Source organism: Perca fluviatilis, chromosome 1 (genome assembly GCF_010015445.1).
Source record: "Perca fluviatilis chromosome 1, GENO_Pfluv_1.0, whole genome shotgun sequence".
Taxonomy (NCBI): domain Eukaryota; kingdom Metazoa; phylum Chordata; class Actinopteri; order Perciformes; family Percidae; genus Perca; species Perca fluviatilis.
This window is the reverse complement of record NC_053112.1, coordinates 28,828,297-28,846,829: the sequence shown is the minus strand read 5'-3', so window position 1 is coordinate 28,846,829 and position 18,533 is coordinate 28,828,297. Positions and strand designations below refer to the sequence as shown.

The window sequence follows — 18,533 nt, the reverse complement described above, 5'->3', positions numbered from 1 at the left end:
CTCCCAGGTGGTTTTTGGCAAACTTTAAACGACACTTTTTATGGATATCTTTAAGAAATGGCTTTCTTCTTGCCACTCTTCCATAAAGGCCAGATTTGTGCAGTATACGACTGATTGTTGTCCTATGGACAGAGTCTCCCACCTCAGCTGTAGATCTCTGCAGTTCATCCAGAGTGATCATGGGCCTCTTGGCTGCATCTCTGATCAGTCTTCTCATTGTATGAGCTGAAAGTTTAGAGGGACGGCCGGGTCTTCGTAGCTTTGAAGTGGTCTGATACTCCTTCCATTTCAATCTTATCGCTTGCACAGTGCTCCTTGGGATGTTTAAAGCTTGGGAAATCTTTTTGTATCCAAATCCGGCTTTAAACTTCTCCACAACAGTATCTCGGACCTGCCTGGTGTGTTCCTTGTTCTTCATGATGCTCTCTGCGCTTTAAACGGACCTCTGAGACTATCACAGAACAGATGCATTTATACCGAGACTTGATTACACACAGCTGGATTCTATTTATCATCATTAGTCATTTAGGTCAACATTGGATCATTCAGAGATCCTCACTGAAATTCTGGAGAGAGTTTGCTGCACTGAAAGTAAAGGGGCTGAATAATTTTGCACGCCCACTTTTTCAGTTTTTTATTTGTTAAAAAAGTTTGAAATAGCCAATGAATTTCGTTCCACTTCATTATTGGGACCCACTTGTTGTTGATTCTTCACAAAAAATTACAGTTTTATATCTTTATGTTTGAGGCCTGAAATGTGGCAAAAGGTCGAAACGTTTAAGGGGGCCGAATACTTTCGCAAGGCACTGTATGTCAATGCCACCATCCTCCTCCTCCTCCTCCTCCTTCTTCTTCTGTTTTATTGGCGGGCTACAAACCAACGTTTTACAATCCATAGGTGCGTGCATCCCTGCACCTGGAGTGTGTCCATCATGACTTTAAACAACCACAAATAATTATAACTTTATAAAGAATGTATCTTCTGATATTTAAATAGTTTTAGATTAGATTCAACTTTATTGTCATTGTGCATAGTATAAGTACAAAGACAACGCAATTGCGTCCAACCAGAATTGTGCGAAAAAAAGCATTCATTTAAATATTAAAACCCCTTTCCTGAACTTGTTTTCCCTTATCACTTACAGTCCTTTGAGGCGCCACTGCCCGTTCTATTCCTGGTCTTACAACACATCCATGGATCCATGCACCCTTTCTAATATCTGCTAAGCTTGCATATCCTTAATGTTGCACTACTGCCATCTTCTGGAGTTAGTTTACTCATGTCCAGCGCATGTCAGACCCTACATCTGTCCTCATCAGTCCCAGGAAGTTGATCAAACATCTTCTGCCTTGTCCAGTTCCACCACACTCCAGTTTTTTTGCTCCTGCTCCCGTTAGCCCTTTTCATTTATTCCATCATAGATTTATCTCTTATGAGAAATCACATCATAGGCCTACACAATTCCTGCAAATAGGCCTATGTTCTACAGTTTCTGGAGCTTGAATACGAAAAAAAACGAACGAAAGCTCTCCGAACTATATGCATATCATTTCAGGTGATTACATTCCCTGAGAGGAGATAACTTTTATTTTCTCCTCACCAGTCTGACAAATCTGATTCAGTGACGTCGGTTTCCTGCGACGAGACGAGTCACCATAACAAAGCGTGTGGTGGGCTGCAAGGCTGCAACAGTGTAACTCTGCTAAAATAGCTGGCTACATAAGATGATAAAATGCCAATTTGCTGGCTTATCAGCGAGGAGGGCAACCATAAGCCCATTCGACTGCCTCACCTACAGACAGTTGTTCTGGGTCGAGGTCCAGAGACGACTATTAAAGACAAAAAATGCTCTCGGCAGCAAGGTAAAATAGTTTACTAGATTTAAACCTCGATTCTTTTTTTAATTAATAACTTTAACACTAGGCTACTTTGAATCCTCAAAAAAAGGGCTATTATGTCTGTAACAATTCTAATTGGTCTAAATGACTAATTCCCCTCGTAGTTTATTTTATTGTGTGCAGTGGTCTTTAACCCTACTCGAGCTACTTCCCTACTGCTTGTTTTAGGTCTCTCCCTACACACCTGATTTAAATGATCTGCTCATCATTCGAATCAGGTGTTTTAGAGTAGCTCTTGAGGATCAGGGTTGGAGAATGTTGTTTAAATAATTTGCATGGACCTGTTCCTTTTTTATACTGTTTGTTTTACATATGCTATGTATTATATTTAAGTTAAAAGCTCTTAAAAGTATTAAAAAACTTTAACCTGTTCAAATGTTATCCCTTCTCAACCAGTTGAATTAAAAGCAGAATGCAACAAAGGTTATGTCAAAGTTAAACAGGTAAGAAACATAAGGAAAATTGATTTTATCAGCGTGAAACTCATAAGACATTACACTTGTTATGTAGAGTTTTGTTAAATATTTGTAATCTACCGCTGTTTATTTACCACTCTGTGTCTCATGTACCATCTTTATTTTAAAGCTGGGCGTGAACCCGACCTCCATAGACTCTGTGGTGGTGGGTAAGGACAGTGAGGTGAAAATGAAGCCCGGACAGCAGCTTCATATTGTCAATCAGCTCTACCCATATACTATACAGTTCAAGGAGGATCCCACCGGGCACCACAGCGGCACCAAAAGACCCAGAGATCTGGCTTCAGAGGACAAAGAGAGCTGCAGAGAGGCTTCAAGCATGAAAACGGCCAAACAGGCAGACAAGGTCTCTGTGTCGGTCAGCCATGAAGAAGCCACAAAAAACAGTGTAAGAGAAGAAAAAGTGTGTGTGTGTGTGTGTGTGTGTGTGTGTGTGTGTGGGTGGTTGGGTTGCGTACACATTTAAAATATTGTTTTCATGATGTCCACATGTTTTGTCTTGTGTTACAAAGAAACACGTACCTTGAACTTGTTGCAGGAAGGTTTTGGACATTGGAGCCAAGGTCTGAAGACCTCAATGCAAGACCCAAAGATGCAGGTATGTAAAAATGTTTTACAGTTATTGTGATGCTACCTGATCTGGATCCCAGCTGGATTTGTGACTGCATGACTTTGTCATTTGAGAATGTAAAAAAAAAAAAAAAACGCTGTCTTTTTTTTTTTTTCTCTAGGTGTACAAGGATGATAAAGTAGTGGTAATCAAAGATAAATACCCCAAAGCTCGCTACCACTGGTTGGTCCTCCCATGGCAGACCATTTCCAGCTTAAAGGCCTTACGTGGAGAGCACTGTGACCTGGTGAAACACATGCAGAAAGTTGCTGACCAGATGGTTCAGCAGTGCCCAGATGCTAGCTTGCTACGTTTCCGCACAGGGTACCATGCCATTCCAAGTATGAGGTAAGTAATCACTGTTTGAATGGTGCTATTACATTGAAAGCCCATATGGGGTTTTCAGCATTTAATGAATGTACTGTATATTTTACACTACTGTCGGCTATTTTTTAAAGCACACTATAGGTTTTTGAATCAATTAACATATTTTCCTTACTTACACTTACTTACACTTAAAAAACTTAAACGTATTCTCTTTATATTCTCTTTTACAGTCATGTACACCTCCATGTGATCAGCCAAGACTTCGACTCTCCTTGTTTAAAGAACAAAAAGCACTGGAACTCATTCACAACTGACTATTTCATGGAGTCTCACAGTGAGAGCAAATTACCTTTCTGTTTTTGTTATAACGTTGGTGTTTTGAGTTGTTAATTTGAAGTACTACATATGTATATGATATCATACTGTATATTCCATACTGCATATATGTCCATTCCAGCAAACTTAAAAAAAAAAACTTTTGTTATCTGCAGGTGTCATTCAGATGCTTGAAACAAATGGAAGGGTCACCGTCAAAGAAGGAACCAGCGAGTTGTTGAAACTACCTCTCTGCTGTCACATGTGTCACAAAGAGCTTTCTACTATACCAGCTCTAAAGGAACACCTGAAGTCTCACTTTCCCAGCTAATAAAGTGACCTCAAAGTGAATACATGCTTCAGATGTGTATGGGTTCAATATAGGACTGTGTGTTGGGCATTTCCCCCCCTGTTAATTCTGATTTATGGTTTTATAAAAAATGTAATTGTTTGACCGAAACACAATGTTGTAACTATAGTTATTTGTCAGTAGGTTTAAGAAGAGGGTCACCGTGAAGATGCATGTCACGTAGGTTGGATTTCATCAGTTTTGTTTGCCAAATCTCCAGATTGGGAAATTGTAATATTGCATCTGTTGTTCCCACATTTTCAAACATGTTAAAATAGGTTGTATTAAATGTTTTCTAAGAACTTAATGCTGATTTTTCTCTCTCTCCATTACAGCATGTTATCCCTGATATTAGGCCTACAGCACCTGTGTTTGTTCATTTTTATTTACATAGTCCCAATGTTGGCCTACCTTTAACCAACTCATAATTGTACATTTTAATGTTTAGAGTATGTTTTGGGACAAACTCTTGGGGAACTCTGTCCTGTAGCTACAACACTGCAAAACAAACATTTTTTTTCAATTGAACCTTTTAAGACCCCCAGTTTAAATGTCGGAAGAGAAGATGATGAAAAAACCTTTAGGTAGCACACACCAGACTAGTTATCTTGGTTACACAAGCATAGCATTTAAAAGCAGTAGTGGCAGGAGGCAACTACAAAACTTGTGAAATTAGGTTTTGATCATAAATTGATAGTTTTGCATGGGACAAGAACAAGAAAACATCCGAGAGGGTTCTTGCAGCGGGGCTTTGACACCGCAGCATGAACTATTGACTTTGTCGCCCTCTAGTGCAAGGTTTTTAAATGGGAAGTGCTGCATAAACAACGCCCCGGGTTGCGATATTCTTTTCCCCCATTATGGCCACGCTAAGGCCCGCCCTTCAATAGCTACTGTTGGCCAGGCGTCCATGCTTACGCAAGGCAACGTAACCTGATTTGTACAGGTCCTATCCCCTGACCAATCGGCTATCCTAACCTTAACAACTCGAGGTGAAATCATAGACTGTAACAGTCTATGGGTGAAATGCATAACCCCAACCAATCAAGCTGCTTCGTAGGGCGGGTCTTGGCGTGGCCATAGTGGGATTCGGGTTTGAGCTTTAACATCCTTCTCCTGCGTAAAAAAAATTAATGATATAGAAAAGGTGGGTTACACCATGGATGTATTAAGAGAACGGGTTACACGTTACGTTATATCCGTACGTTTTAGCCATAACTTCCCCAGGAAAAATGTCCGCATCAAAAAACGCTAGTGGCCCGTACGGGGATCGAACCCGCGACCTTGGCGTTATTAGCACCACGCTCTAACCAACTGAGCTAACCGGCCCGTGCCGCAGATATTCACATATCGAGTAATAATAATCAAAATTATGTCACTTCATTTTTTTTTTTCTTTTGTTGTATAGTGTTTAAGTTATGTTTTTATATAGCAATGTAAATAATACACTTAACACTTACAGTACACTGTACGTAAACTGTAAACACAACAGCAACAGCAAAATAACCTGTTTGTCAATGGAAAGGAAGATTTGGCAAATTTTTCATGGGCGCAACCACAGGCACATCGCGGGGGCTCAGCGCTGCTGCTCATTCCACAAATGCACGTTCCTTACAAATGGGCCACCATTTGTAAGGGAACTAAACAGGCTTTCCAACGGTATACGATTCATTGCCAAAAAGCATTGTTACCACAAAGAAATAATCTACCAAACACAAATTTCCTTACTTTTTGTGCTAAGTTTATTTTGTGCTCCTTCACCCTTTGAATGAGTTGCTCAACATCGATTTTCAGTCTTGTGATAGATTGTGTCTCCTTGACCTTTGACTGGCACAGACAGTGCTCTCTTGTACAGGAAGCCAGGTATGTAGACCTCACAGGACACACAGTCCTCCACAAGAACCCCCCTTCATTTGTTGACGTGTTATTACGTCAATTCAAACATATTGAAGTCTATGTATTAGAGTAGGGTGTTTCTAAAAGTATCAAAGTTAAAGTGGCCACATTTAGAGCTATAACAGGTATTATATATGCCTACTGCAGACACAAAGCTCATTTGAACTAGGCTACAAATATTGGGCACTGTTTGTCTATGGCAAATCATATTTTAGAGCCTTAACCCGCAAAGCTATGGTGGAAGCAGTTATGGACACAATGTACTATGTGGTACTTGAAGTTAAAGTGCAAAAAAGTAAAAATAGTTATTATGCAGAATATCTCAGAATAATATTATATTATTGGATTTTGGATTATGTCTTCATCAGTTTAATGTTGCCGGTGGTAAAGGTGGAGCTCATAAGTATTATAATTGTAGTTGATTATATAAAAACATGCAAGCACCCAATACCATGGTTATATTATGTGTTTATTATTAGCAAAACAAAAGAAATGCTTAGGCACAATAATAATCACACACACAAAATCAATCAGCTGCAGGTAACATTATAATGCCAAAATCAACATTCAGAAGCGATGGGCAAGAGCAAAATGTATCATCCTGAAGTCTTCAGGCAGATGGTTTAATGGTGCTTTAGTTCATAGTGGGAAAACTTAGAGCTGCACCAAGTACATGTCATCATCTCCTTAGACTTAACTCTCTTTCATCCTCATCTGGCACCATCAGATTGTCCACTGAGTAATGAGCATCGTCTCCTATATCCTGGAAGAGATACTCTTCACTTTCACAACTCTGAGTTCCATTCACACAGTCTTGGGTTTTGAGTTGTTTCAGCTCGGCGCTGTCACTGGCATTACTGTCCTCTGCGCTCATGCTGGCATCACTGCTGTCACTGGTCTCACTGGTCTCGTTGCTTTCACTGCTCTCACTGCTGGTGCTGTCACTGCTGTCACTGGCGGTTACACCAGCAATTTCACTAGTGTCTGCGCTGTCTGTGGGATTCTCCACCAGTGGCAGGTTTGTGTTGGTCCCGCTGGTGGAGGTATCAGTGGGCTGTTTCTCAGTCAGGTGGTCTGATTTACCCTTGACCTCTGTGCTGCTGTTGTCCTCGGCGCTCAGGACTTTGACGACACTCGCAAACACTCGAACCCAACTCTGATGCAGAGAATAAGCAGAGCTTAGTGTTACTCAACTTGAATCTCTGCAGGATATAGTTCAAAACCAAATTGTTTATCCCACCTTTCGAACGTTCTCCTCGCTGCCCATGCTGTCATCTCTGGTTTCAGTCATGGTGTATGTCTGTGGAAATACAGGGAATAATATGAGCTTAGAGGAGACCAGAAGGATGAAGTGACATACATTAACAATTGGCATACAGAACTGGTTTGACAACACTTGATTTAATTAGTCTTACCCCATCATCCTCATCTGATTGACTGTTACTCTCCTCTGAAGTCTGTTGTGGAAAAGAAACAGAGCATTTTAGAAAGAGCTAAAGACAGCTTACTGGGCTTTTCCACTCGGAGGACACAATTCTATTTTATTACAATTACAATATCTATTTTTAATATTAGAGTTGGAACTTTTACATTCACAGCCTTTAAAATATGATGAAGTTAAGGTTATGAACCCAGCAATAATGAAATTTAGTGATACCTATAAAGAAAAAGAAGAGTGATGATACAACCCACCTTGTCCTCTGATGTGGATTCTAATGATTCTGATTCTGACTGTGAACTCTGACTCTGAAAAGTATTATACGAGGGGAATTTAGACACATTTACAGCACATTGTTAGATTTATTTGAGCAGGAGATTGATGAATCAAAACAACTTACTTGACTTGAGGCACTTTCTTCAGAGCTCTGAAACAGAAATAGGAATGCATACCCATTTAGACGAAAATCAGCAATCAAAAGTGATACAAAAAGTCGGCTGAAAATAATAATTTCCTTTTTACTGAAATAAATGCATTACCTGAAGCTCTGAGGTGTCATTTTCCGATGATTGTGAAACAGACAAACTTTCGGTCTGGGAAAGAAAAACAAAGTAAGCACAAACCACAATATATTTAATTATAGCTTATAATTGCAACACCAATAATCATCACATTCAAGCTATTGCTGCATGTGGTACAGTATAATAAACAATAGTGTCTGAAATGGTAATTGTCTTGAGGTCTGGAGAATCTTTGAATAACTGCACCTATTGTTAGGTTTTCTGCTGACTTTGTCAGAGGAGCACAAACTGCCTGCAAATGATTTATGTGTAAACAGTAGTTGACAATAGCTGAGTTCCTTTGCTGTAACACCAAAGTTAAAATGTGATATAGCTTTAGGAAGGACTGATTTTAAATAGCACTTACCGAGTTTGAGTCAAGCTCATTTGATTCCGAAACTGCGTTGTATGAAATCTGTCAGAAAGAAATCGCAGGTCATATGGTGGTTTCTTGATGTGCAGAAAGTCAACGTGGATCCATATTAAGTGATTAATTTCCTCTAACATGCTTCTTTAACTTCTGAATCTTCCTGCTTTGCTGGCATAAAGGCTAGCAGATATTCTAAATATGGGAGGCACTGCTCATATTTACATTTATGCTGTTACGGTTGAAACTGACAAACTGGCAAATGACATTAATAATTAAATGTATTTAAATGCACAACACAGAACCTGATGCCTTTTTGGTTGGTGACTTTACTTTCTAATTCACGTTAAACAACAAGCATAATATGTAAATGCATCATCAGAATCAAGCAGATATTTGCTAAATGTGACTTAGATTGCATTATATTTACATTGAAAAGCCTGTGTTGATTGTTTTTTTTTCTTCTGTTTTTCATACTTACTGGGTTGGCAAAAACTGCTCCAATCAGGCACAACATCATTATGGTAACCTTCATTCTGTAACAGACATACAATATGTGAATATTATTGTTACAAATTTGATTCAATTCAATTTAAAATAGACTTAGTGTATACATTCATCAGGTGAAATTTGGGGTAAACTGGTTTGCAAACATAAAAACACAAAATCACAAAAAAACATTAACATTAAACGTTAACAGAAAATTGAACTAACAACACAACTTAAAGGCTCTTAACAGCAAAGAAAGTTTGGAATAATGCTAACCAATAGTAACAAATCATCAACAGTTACCATGTAGCAAGATCACTTGCAAGAAAAAATACAAGTTATAAAGTCAATATATGATCAATTACCTTCTTGTCCTTTAGATTCAGAGCTGGTGTTAGAAATGTCGTCAGTGGTCCTTGTTCAGTGTATGTAGCAGCAAACAGGAGAATCCAGTGCTTATTTTGAGCCACTTATGGAACGCTGGCGGTTGAGGCAGTAAAAGCACGATGTGTGGATATGCTGTAGGAAACTCCAAGGACAACTGCATATAAGTAACCTTAATTAAAACGATTGCATCACTTCCTTCCGGATGTCTCTCTCTGTCGACACGCGAAGGTGTATTTGTTCCGGAGAGCAAGCTCAAAACAAACACACACACTGGCATGATAATGATTGCACATACACACCACAAATACACGCACAAACACTCACACACAGTTGTTTCATTCAGTCCCTACACTTCCTCCACCCCCTCTCAAGTCTTCAGTGAAATATAGTGAGCATACTAAACCATAGGGTTTGTGGCCTGTTAAAAAAACAAACTCTCCCACTCAGAGAGGGATGGAGGGCCAGACAGGGTCATGCTTGCTTCCGGTGAAGTGGATTAATTTTTTTCTTTACTAGTGTACCAATAATTGTATTATTTTTTATATTATATTATATTATATTATATATATATATATTATTTTTGTCTAATAATTAATTACAAGGGGCAGAACAGAGGTAGTGCTTTGCTCAAGGTGAGATTCAAAATACATTAGAATTTACATTCTAATAAGGAAGCTGTAACTTGTGACAGCTTCACACACACACACACATACACACACGCACGCACACAAACAAGCACGCACACACACACATTAAGGCTAAATACACAAACTATATTAATTAACAAAAATATGTTTTGTAACTCTTTGTCCTTAGTGCTACATGATATTATTGGAAATAGGACTTGTTCTTGGAAATAGGGCATGTACAGTAAAAGCCTAAATAAAGACTTCTATATTTCCTCCCTAAGGCTTATAATTGTTTCCTGGATATCCATATATGGTCAGGCCTAAAATAAGATTACAGAATTCCTTGTTTAACCTCATTTTGGATTTCAACCGTTCAAAAGAAACATGTAATTAGACTGGATGTTCACCAGTCTGGAGCTGTTTGCCAAAAACCACAGCTACCAGTTGTTGTAAGGTCCTGCTTTAGAAAAGGGGAGGAGAGAGGATGATGATTGATGCTTGCAGACCGACAGTCAACAGTGTCTGTCCTAACTTTTATTTGCTTTAGTTAACGAGTTGCTTTGTAGATATACATGATTGATACAAGATAAAATCAACAGATACATGCAGATGCATTCTTATAGATTAAGCAACCCAGCAGTATGTGAAGTAGTTACAATTCACCTCAGCTTACCCAGCTGTAAAATTAAAGTTATGCTTACACATTAATGTAAGAATAATAAAAACCATATAATGTCGTTGATACATGAATAATAGTTAAGCTTCAAAGTTCACATACCTCAACATTCATTTAGTAACTGTTCTGGAGCTCTTGATCTTCATCAGCATAGTTTGCCCTGTTTGAGTGCTCAAAATAAATGTTGAACATACACATTTCCATTACATTATTTGCATTGATGAGAAACTGCTTTGTCAAATTAAAAGTAGTGTGTTATAATGAGAAAAAGTAAAAAAAAAAGAAAAAAGAAAAAGACAAATCTTGCAATAGTGAACTAATATAACTACTACAACTCTTCCTGCTGTCCTGAGCAGTGGATGAAAATACTTGAAGTTAATAGTGACAAATATTTGTCATATTGTTAATCATCATGTCACTCATACTGTATATCAAAATATTCTCATTTGTCATATCAGTGGCCTCAGGAACAAATACCTGTGGCAGAGTGACATCTAGTGGCCAAAAGTATATATTATTTCTGTCCTAAAACTATATTTCATGTGACAAGTTTCACACACAATTCACCCAAAAGATTTACATATGGGGTGATTCTTTTGCTGTTTTTGACCTTGCATTTTCCTCCATGTTTCTTTTTTTTTTTAAGGAAAAATAGACATTGCAGATTTTTTAAGGCAGAGCACCCAACTGAAGTTAAGTGCACAATCACTTTCTCTCCCTCTCTCTGTATCTCTGTTGCCCAAAGACCCTCCCAAAAAAGTGTTGGCACCATAGACCCAGAAAAAAAACAGTGTGTGTGTGCAGCATGCCAGTTTGTGTGGACAGTGTGAGTGCTGTCTCGAATACAAAAGGACACCTTCACTGGTTCAACACAGGCAAGGATTCTCTTTTCTCTTGCTACTGCCAACCTCAGGTAAAATCATAATTTCTGAACTTTTTCCATTGTTTTCAAGGGTAATTTGTTAATGATCAAATAGACACGTGTGTGACATTGTGTTGACTAACTAGTTTGCAATTAAAATCTGTTGTGTGTTGCATTCAGCGACTACTGACTTGGCTATATTGTGGCTTCTTTTGTGATGGCCAAAATTTTACTATGATGTTGACATTGATGCCTTAATTATTTTTGTACATATCAAGAGATAGTGACTATTAATATACTGTCTATACTGTGATGTAGTAATATACTGTACAAAATACAGACACATTTGAATGTTGCTTCCTGTGCACGATCTATATACCAACATATATTTTATAGTTGTAAAAACATTCACGACAATCATGTATTATGGGTGTTATATTAAAGATGAAAAGTTAATATTTGTATTTTTGTAACATTGCCTGGATATTATAAAGATCAAATAAAATTGTGTAATATATCGCTTTGGGTGACTTTACACACGCACACATGCACACACACACACACACACACACACACACACACACACACACACACACACACACACACACACACACACACACACACACACAAACACACACACACACACACACACACACACACACACACACACACACACACACACACACACACACACACCTCATGTCTACACCTATTTGGGGTTTAGTGGGCCGAACCAGAGAGCTATTGTTCCTCTGCACAGGCCCAGTCGTGTCTGTTTTGTTTCCGTCCAGAGAGACAAAAAGTTTGTGGACTTAGTCAACTTTTTCCAGTCTGGTAGCTTCTGATGTTTACTTTTGCTCTGAATGTGACTTTTGAGAGAGAGGCGCATCTCAGAGGCCTGTAACCTTGACAACGGTGGAGGCCAATCCTGCAGCTCTGCTTGTCATGAAAGTGTTGGCAGCATACAGATGCGTTTTCACTTTGAAAGATTTGCCATGTTCGTGTCTATGTTGTGACCAGTTAGAAGTCAGACTGTAATGTATTGATTGTTTATAATGTGTTCTCTTTAATCTTCAACTCTGATCTGATTCACAATCAAATAAATTAGCACATGTAATTCAACTTTGTTTAGACTTATGTAAAATGTTTAAAGTATTTATTTTCAATGTTTCAGGTATGAGGACCTGCTTGGTATTCATTTGCTTACTGGCAGCAACATTTTCCCTGTCTGTGAGTAATGTTTTTCTTAATTTGACACTAAACTTTGTAATGAGACAGACAAACAAGAGATGTGACATTTGTTTAGTGCAGTTTTGGCATCTGAATGGATGTTCATTATTAATCATCCCCATTAAATCTAGGTAAACAGTAAACCTCATGGAAAACATCATGGATTGCACAAGACTTCACATACAGCCAAAGAAAAGGTAGAGCAGGACTCTAAACTGATCTTTAAATAATGTATGTGACACATAAGATGATAATAATAAATAATAAATAAATTGTAAATAATAAATAAATTGAATTGAATTGAATTGAATTGAATAAGATGATTTCATGTTGTAAAATGGATATTTGTCTTTTCCCCTGAATAAGGACATTATCACAGTGGAGGCCAACGAGCCACAGCTCTTACCCACTTTAGTCACGTTTGAGGCCAGCAGCCAGGAGCAGGAAGATGAGGAACTGAGCTCCCAAGACAATGCTAATGCCAACAAGGAGGAGGGAGAGTTTGAGGTGACTGAAAGGAGCGACAAAACTACTGCAGTCCTGCTGAGTGAGGAGGAGTTGGTCGACCTCCTGAAGAAAGAAGCTGAAGAAGAGCAGGAAGCAGAAGAAAGAGTGCTAGAGGAAGAAGAAGCTGAGACGGACAAAGGCAGGCTGGAGTCTGGTGAGGCTGTGGAGACCATTGAGGATGAGGAAGACAACTTGCATGACAAACAAGAAATGCGAGAAGACAATAAAGACGTGACAGATGAGGAAGAAGAAGAAGTAAAGGATGAGAGTGTGGGAGATGCTGAAATGCTGGAGAAAGAAGAGGTGGAGATTGAAAAAATGTCACCCAAGGAAAAGGACGAAAAGTCTGAGCAAGGGGAATTGCTGGAGGAAACAGATGGTAGCACAGAGTCAGAGATCCCAGTTGATCTGGACTATGCTGCTGATAGTGGCATCTTACAACCTCTACAGATTGTATCCGCTAAATTAAAACCCCACACTGATGACACCCAGCTTTCTTCAAACACAGATGTTAAAGAGAAGGAAACCGGTGAGAAAGGACTGCCCACCATTGATGATGTCTATATACGAGACGTACAAAACACTGAGGCGGTGGACAGTGAGGAAGTGTCTGATCAGGACAAAGATCTCAGATCAAAAGACGTCGATGAGAAAGAACCTGTAGCAAATGTGGAGCCTGAAGAACCAAAGAGCAATACAGCGTTTGAATCGCAGTCTCAAATGGCTGGAAAGGAGGAAGAGAAAAATAAGAATGACAGCGGAGGTCACACCAAGGGAAAGACAAGGAAGCAGAAGAAGAACAAGAGGGCAAGGAAGCACTCTCCACAGAGAGAGGAAACACAGTCTGGACAGGAAGAAAGCCAACAGGATCCTCAGGCGTCTGACAGCAGCATTGACAATACAGCCCAAAAGACAAAGAGGAGAAGGGCAGGAAAATGGGTAATGCATACATGAACTGTACATTTACTTTCTTTTAAGTGGTAATAATCAATATTTTAATTTTATTTTTTATATTAACAATGGATCACATACAGTAACTACTGTGAAAGAGGTTGCTCATAGTGACCGATGTATTACTCGACTGTGTAGTTCCTCTCACCTCTACATGTAGGTCCTCTATATCGCTCTCATTGTGATTTTGGCAGCCGCAGACAGTTGTTTCCAGTGAAACAGCACTCTAAAAATCCACTGTACACTGCCCGCAGCACCAAGTGGCAGACCAAGTCCAGCGTCTCGCTGGTGAACATAGTGGAGCATTTAGCTGCTAAAGAGCCAGATTAAATTACCTCAGGAGTTGGTGAAGACCAATAACAGAGCTAAAAGAACAATGAATATTGGACTTTTATTTTTATTGGACAATTACCAGGTGGCCATGACCTTGATGTTCTATATCTGCTGGCTATGTTAATAGGCAATTGTTGCTAACAAGTCACATCAACACTAGTCTGGATCAACAGATGTAAATTTCACGCGCCGGATGTCCTCACCTTCCGCTCTCTGTGTGTTGCCGTTCTCAAACTCTGTTCACTTCGGGAAACAACAACAAACTTCGAGCTAGCTACACATTGAAAAAGGCAAGTTTTGAAGGAAATTTGGACCGTGCAACACGATGGGCCTGCTTGGTTCTTTCGGGGAATGATTGATAATGAATGTTTTTACAGCATTTACTATATAACTGGGACGTTATGGGGCTGGTATGACAGGTTTACTATGAACAAAGTACACACGGTGATACACTGGTAAGAGCAAATTACGTTTAACCATGTATCCAGCTAATTTAAATAGCTCACGTTACTGTATTGTGTGAACAGTTAACTTCATTTAATATTGTATGTGGCGTTTTCTTTTCCGGGGTGCAAATGTTGCACCAAAAGAAGTTCCTTCCCGAGACCATTTCGCAGAGCCAGCGTCGCTGTGTGCGCTGCGTCGCTGCGTCGCTGCGTCGCTGCGTCGCTGCGTTGTCCAGAGCTTAGCGCTGCCCAAGACGATTGTGGTTTAAAAAAATGCTAACTTTTTTTTCTCCTATCCCATAATGTATGTGTGGTGTAGCCAGACCTTACTCTACAGCACTGTGAAGATAGGTCTGACAATGCGAGACTACATCAACATCAAAAGTTATAATAGTCACTGTTGTGTCTACAGCGTGTTTCTGCTGCCACCGAGTGGCCAAAACGTGTTATTGCAGGTTTTCATTGGGGAAACTTGACATTTACTTTTGCTGTGGTGCATCAATCTGATCAGTAAATTGTTCAAACTAATTTATTTCATCACCCCAAGAAATATCTCCTGACATTGCATGTTCATGTTTATTTTCCAGGGTCCTTTAGTGGGAATGAATCCAGTGCAGATAAGAGCCACAGTGGATCTCTACCCCAGTTCCAGACCCTCTCTTAGTGGAGGCATGCATCGCCCAGAAGCCCCTGCTGGTTGGTTAATTCAGCATTCACCATACTGACTAATGCACTATCCCAACAGCCTCACATGGGAATCTGCTGACTGGATCATTTAGCTAAAACTTCCGCATGAATAGTGTCACTCTGCTTCACGGTCACTACCAAAACACAGCTCTGGAGAGAATAATAGAGATCAAGTTTAATCGCTGTACAAACTCAAATGGCAGAGGAATGTAGGGGATGGTGTGTAGTGGTTATAGCTCATTGGTTTCCAGTCATCACACTGTAAAATAAAACAAAACCAGTCCTGAAAATGATTCTTGATACCATTTGTTTTAATTATTTGGACAAAGTATAGGTCAAAGGTCATTGCGGTGCTTGTCTTTTCTTCCAGATCCATGTGACAACTTTCCTTGCAAACGTGGAAAGACGTGTAAACTTGATGCGGACAATAAGCCAGGCTGTGTGTGTCAAGAGCCAACAGAATGTCTTCCTAGTGTGAATGAGTTTGATAATGTAAGTATGGATGATCTGCTGAAAGTTTAACTGAAGTGGTGTTCAACAGCTGCTGCATTGCATTTGATTGTTGCTTGTTGTCAATTCATTTCTGTAGGTTTGTGGGACAAACAACAAAACATATGATACGTCATGTGAACTCTTTGCTACGAAATGCAACCTGGAGGGAACTAAGAGAGGACACAGACTTCATCTGGACTACACTGGGCCATGCAAATGTGAGAGTTAACCACAGAGTATATGGTTTAAACAACAATAATTTAGGTGAAGTATGGTGCAGGACATTTTTTTTTTACCCCGATGTTTCTCTCTGTTTCTCTCTCAGTAATACCTCCATGTGTGGACACTGAGCTGGTCCAGTTCCCTCTACGAATGAGGGATTGGCTGAAAAATGTGCTGCTGCAGCTCTATGAACATGACTCCATGTCTCCTGGCTTCCTCACTCCTAAACAGCGTTTTAGAGTAAGATTTACTGCTCAAATTAATATGTATTGAGATATGAGATTCTCAAGTTTCTTGAAAAAAATATCTATTTTTCTGTTATCTTAAAAACTACTATTATTTCCCTGCAATTTGTTGTGTTAGCTAATCAATCAGTCAGTAGTGAGTCAGTCACTTAGTGAGTGAGTGAGTCTGTCAGTCAGTCAGAAAGTCACAAAGCCTTAGAAAACTTAAACAAAAGGTATATTTTTCGCATTCTATGTTTAAGTCAATAAAACTGCGGTGTTCTGTATTCTGTAGGTGAAGAAAATCTTTGAGAGTGAGCGGCGTCTTCATGCTGGTGATCACTCCGTTGAGCTGCTCGCGCAGGACTTTGAGAAGAACTACAACATGTACATCTACCCAGTGCACTGGCAGTTCGCACAACTGGACCAACACCCTTCTGACAGGTACATTTCATTCCTCTGTGCTTACAGTAAACTTGGATTTTTCTCAACCTTTATATTACATTTAAAATGATCATACTCACTCTAAAGTCAATTAAAGTCAGTTAAGACTAAAGTCACTGAAGCCAATATGTTTTGCTTATATAGTGTTCATTTCTCACCATTTTCATGCCAAAAATGTAAAGTGTCCAAAGACAAGATTGGCGAATATCACATATTTAACAAAACTCCTGCCAGTACTGGGCAGGGTATATCATAAAGCCCATTCACGAGTCTAATTGTATTGCAAACATATTGTACTGTATATGAATGAGACGCTCACATTGATCAAAATTGGATGTTAATCCATCCTGTGCAGAGTTTTGTCCCACTCAGAGCTGGCCCCACTTCGAGTCCCTCTGGTGCCGATGGAGCACTGCACCTCCCGCTTCTTCCAAGAGTGTGACGCTGACAAGGACAAGCAGGTGTCCTTTAAAGAGTGGACTTCCTGTTTTGGTATCAATAATGGTAAGAGCAACACTATGTCACCAACATACCGTGGTACACTTTTCTAATCAGTGATAATGGCTTTAACTTTTGCATTGTGGTTTCAAATCTGTGACACTACAGACTCTGTATATGTTCACATAAAATATTGATGAATTTGAAGATTTTTCACAAGAAGTAAGATAACTATTGAGGCATATTTTATATTTCTGTGTCTCATTATTTTAACCAAATTATATTAATTGATCATTTGTTTGTCTTTTATATTATTTTTTAAATATTTCTTTTTTTTAAATGACTAACAGTAGCAGATCCAATTCCAGTTATAATGTAACATCACATTCTGCATATATCAATTTGTTTTTGTAATAGGTGTTCAGTAAAAACGCTGCCAATTTATTCACAATTTCTTTATATTTGTTTGCTATAATTCTCATGCATTTCTATAGCATATGGGAAATATTGTATTTTATGTTTCATCCTATTAATGCCTGCTATATTTTTTCTCCACAGATGATATGGATGTCAACCTGCTATTCTGAGCTTCACTTTGTCATTCTTCTAAGCTTGTGAAGCTGCTCCGATGCAGCTTGAGATCGAAGCCTCCATGAACCTCTGTAACATACAGAACTCTGACACGTACAGATGAAAGAAACTTATTTTTACCTCCTGCTATAGAGAGCAAGTGTTGGTGGTCATTGCTGTTATTTTGTGTCAGGCTAAGCTTGGGCATTTGGATATTTGTTCTATAATTTAGACTAAGCTGCTAGAATCATTTTATTAGAAAATAAGAATGTGTTATTTAGCTGGGTTTGTTTTTATCCAGATCCAGATGTTTTCTAATGCATTCCAAACTGGGGAAAAGTTTACGTCAGCTCATTGGTATAAAAAGGTGTTGTATTGTACCAGACTTCAAAAGAACTGTGGTTTGTATGTTAGAGTGATTTAGTGCATAATTACTCTTTAAATCAAGGTTAAGTATGCTTTTGTTACAGTAGGAAATGTAAAACAATAACTGTGTTTCTTATCGGTTTGTCTCTGCATGCTATGTTTCATTGTAGCTCTAATTAAAGCTTTATGGACAGCAGTGGACTACAATATGTTACAATATTTACGTTAATGATGACTTTCTTTTTCAGTCCTGAAATAAAGTTATTGCATCATATTGGTGGAACCCAGAGGGGAAACATCAGTTTATGCTCTAATATCATGTTTTCTTCGTTATTCGCATTGT

General features: G+C 38.9%; 3 protein-coding genes and 1 non-coding gene across 6 annotated transcripts; 2 read left to right on the top strand and 2 right to left on the bottom strand.

Moving 5' to 3' along the window:
• The first annotated feature begins 1,630 nt into the window (after nt 1-1,630).
• Nucleotides 1,631-4,283, top strand: aptx (aprataxin). Its single transcript, XM_039806204.1, has 7 exons — nt 1,631-1,863; nt 2,296-2,342; nt 2,485-2,763; nt 2,914-2,973; nt 3,107-3,333; nt 3,543-3,646; nt 3,804-4,283. The coding sequence occupies exons 1-7, from the start codon at nt 1,734-1,736 to the stop codon at nt 3,956-3,958; spliced, it is 1,002 nt and encodes a 333-aa protein (XP_039662138.1). The 5' UTR covers nt 1,631-1,733; the 3' UTR covers nt 3,959-4,283.
• Nucleotides 4,284-5,231: 948 nt separating this feature from the next.
• trnai-aau lies at nt 5,232-5,305 on the bottom strand. Its single transcript has one exon. It is a non-coding gene; the product is annotated as a tRNA-Ile (tRNA).
• A 1,039-nt stretch (nt 5,306-6,344) lies between these two features.
• Nucleotides 6,345-9,280, bottom strand: scpp1 (secretory calcium-binding phosphoprotein 1). The gene is made up of 9 exons (XM_039806187.1): nt 9,092-9,280; nt 8,719-8,773; nt 8,238-8,285; nt 7,850-7,903; nt 7,711-7,737; nt 7,565-7,618; nt 7,288-7,329; nt 7,113-7,172; nt 6,345-7,028 (listed from the first exon to the last, which is right to left on the bottom strand). The coding sequence occupies exons 2-9, from the start codon at nt 8,770-8,772 to the stop codon at nt 6,552-6,554; spliced, it is 816 nt and encodes a 271-aa protein (XP_039662121.1). The 5' UTR covers nt 8,773; nt 9,092-9,280; the 3' UTR covers nt 6,345-6,551.
• A 1,928-nt stretch (nt 9,281-11,208) lies between these two features.
• On the top strand, nt 11,209-18,504 carry sparcl1 (SPARC-like 1). 3 transcript variants are annotated; one of them, XM_039806162.1, is made up of 11 exons: nt 11,209-11,293; nt 12,455-12,510; nt 12,642-12,707; nt 12,877-13,956; nt 15,335-15,443; nt 15,805-15,926; nt 16,024-16,144; nt 16,252-16,388; nt 16,668-16,816; nt 17,172-17,320; nt 17,813-18,504. In XM_039806162.1, the coding sequence occupies exons 1-11, from the start codon at nt 11,224-11,226 to the stop codon at nt 17,839-17,841; spliced, it is 2,088 nt and encodes a 695-aa protein (XP_039662096.1). In that variant the 5' UTR covers nt 11,209-11,223; the 3' UTR covers nt 17,842-18,504. The 3 variants fall into 3 exon arrangements, with proteins under 3 accessions (XP_039662096.1, XP_039662110.1, XP_039662104.1); XM_039806176.1 differs by having other exon boundaries at nt 11,228-11,331; XM_039806170.1 differs by lacking the exon at nt 11,209-11,293 and adding an exon at nt 12,211-12,277.
• The last annotated feature ends 29 nt before the right edge of the window (nt 18,505-18,533 follow it).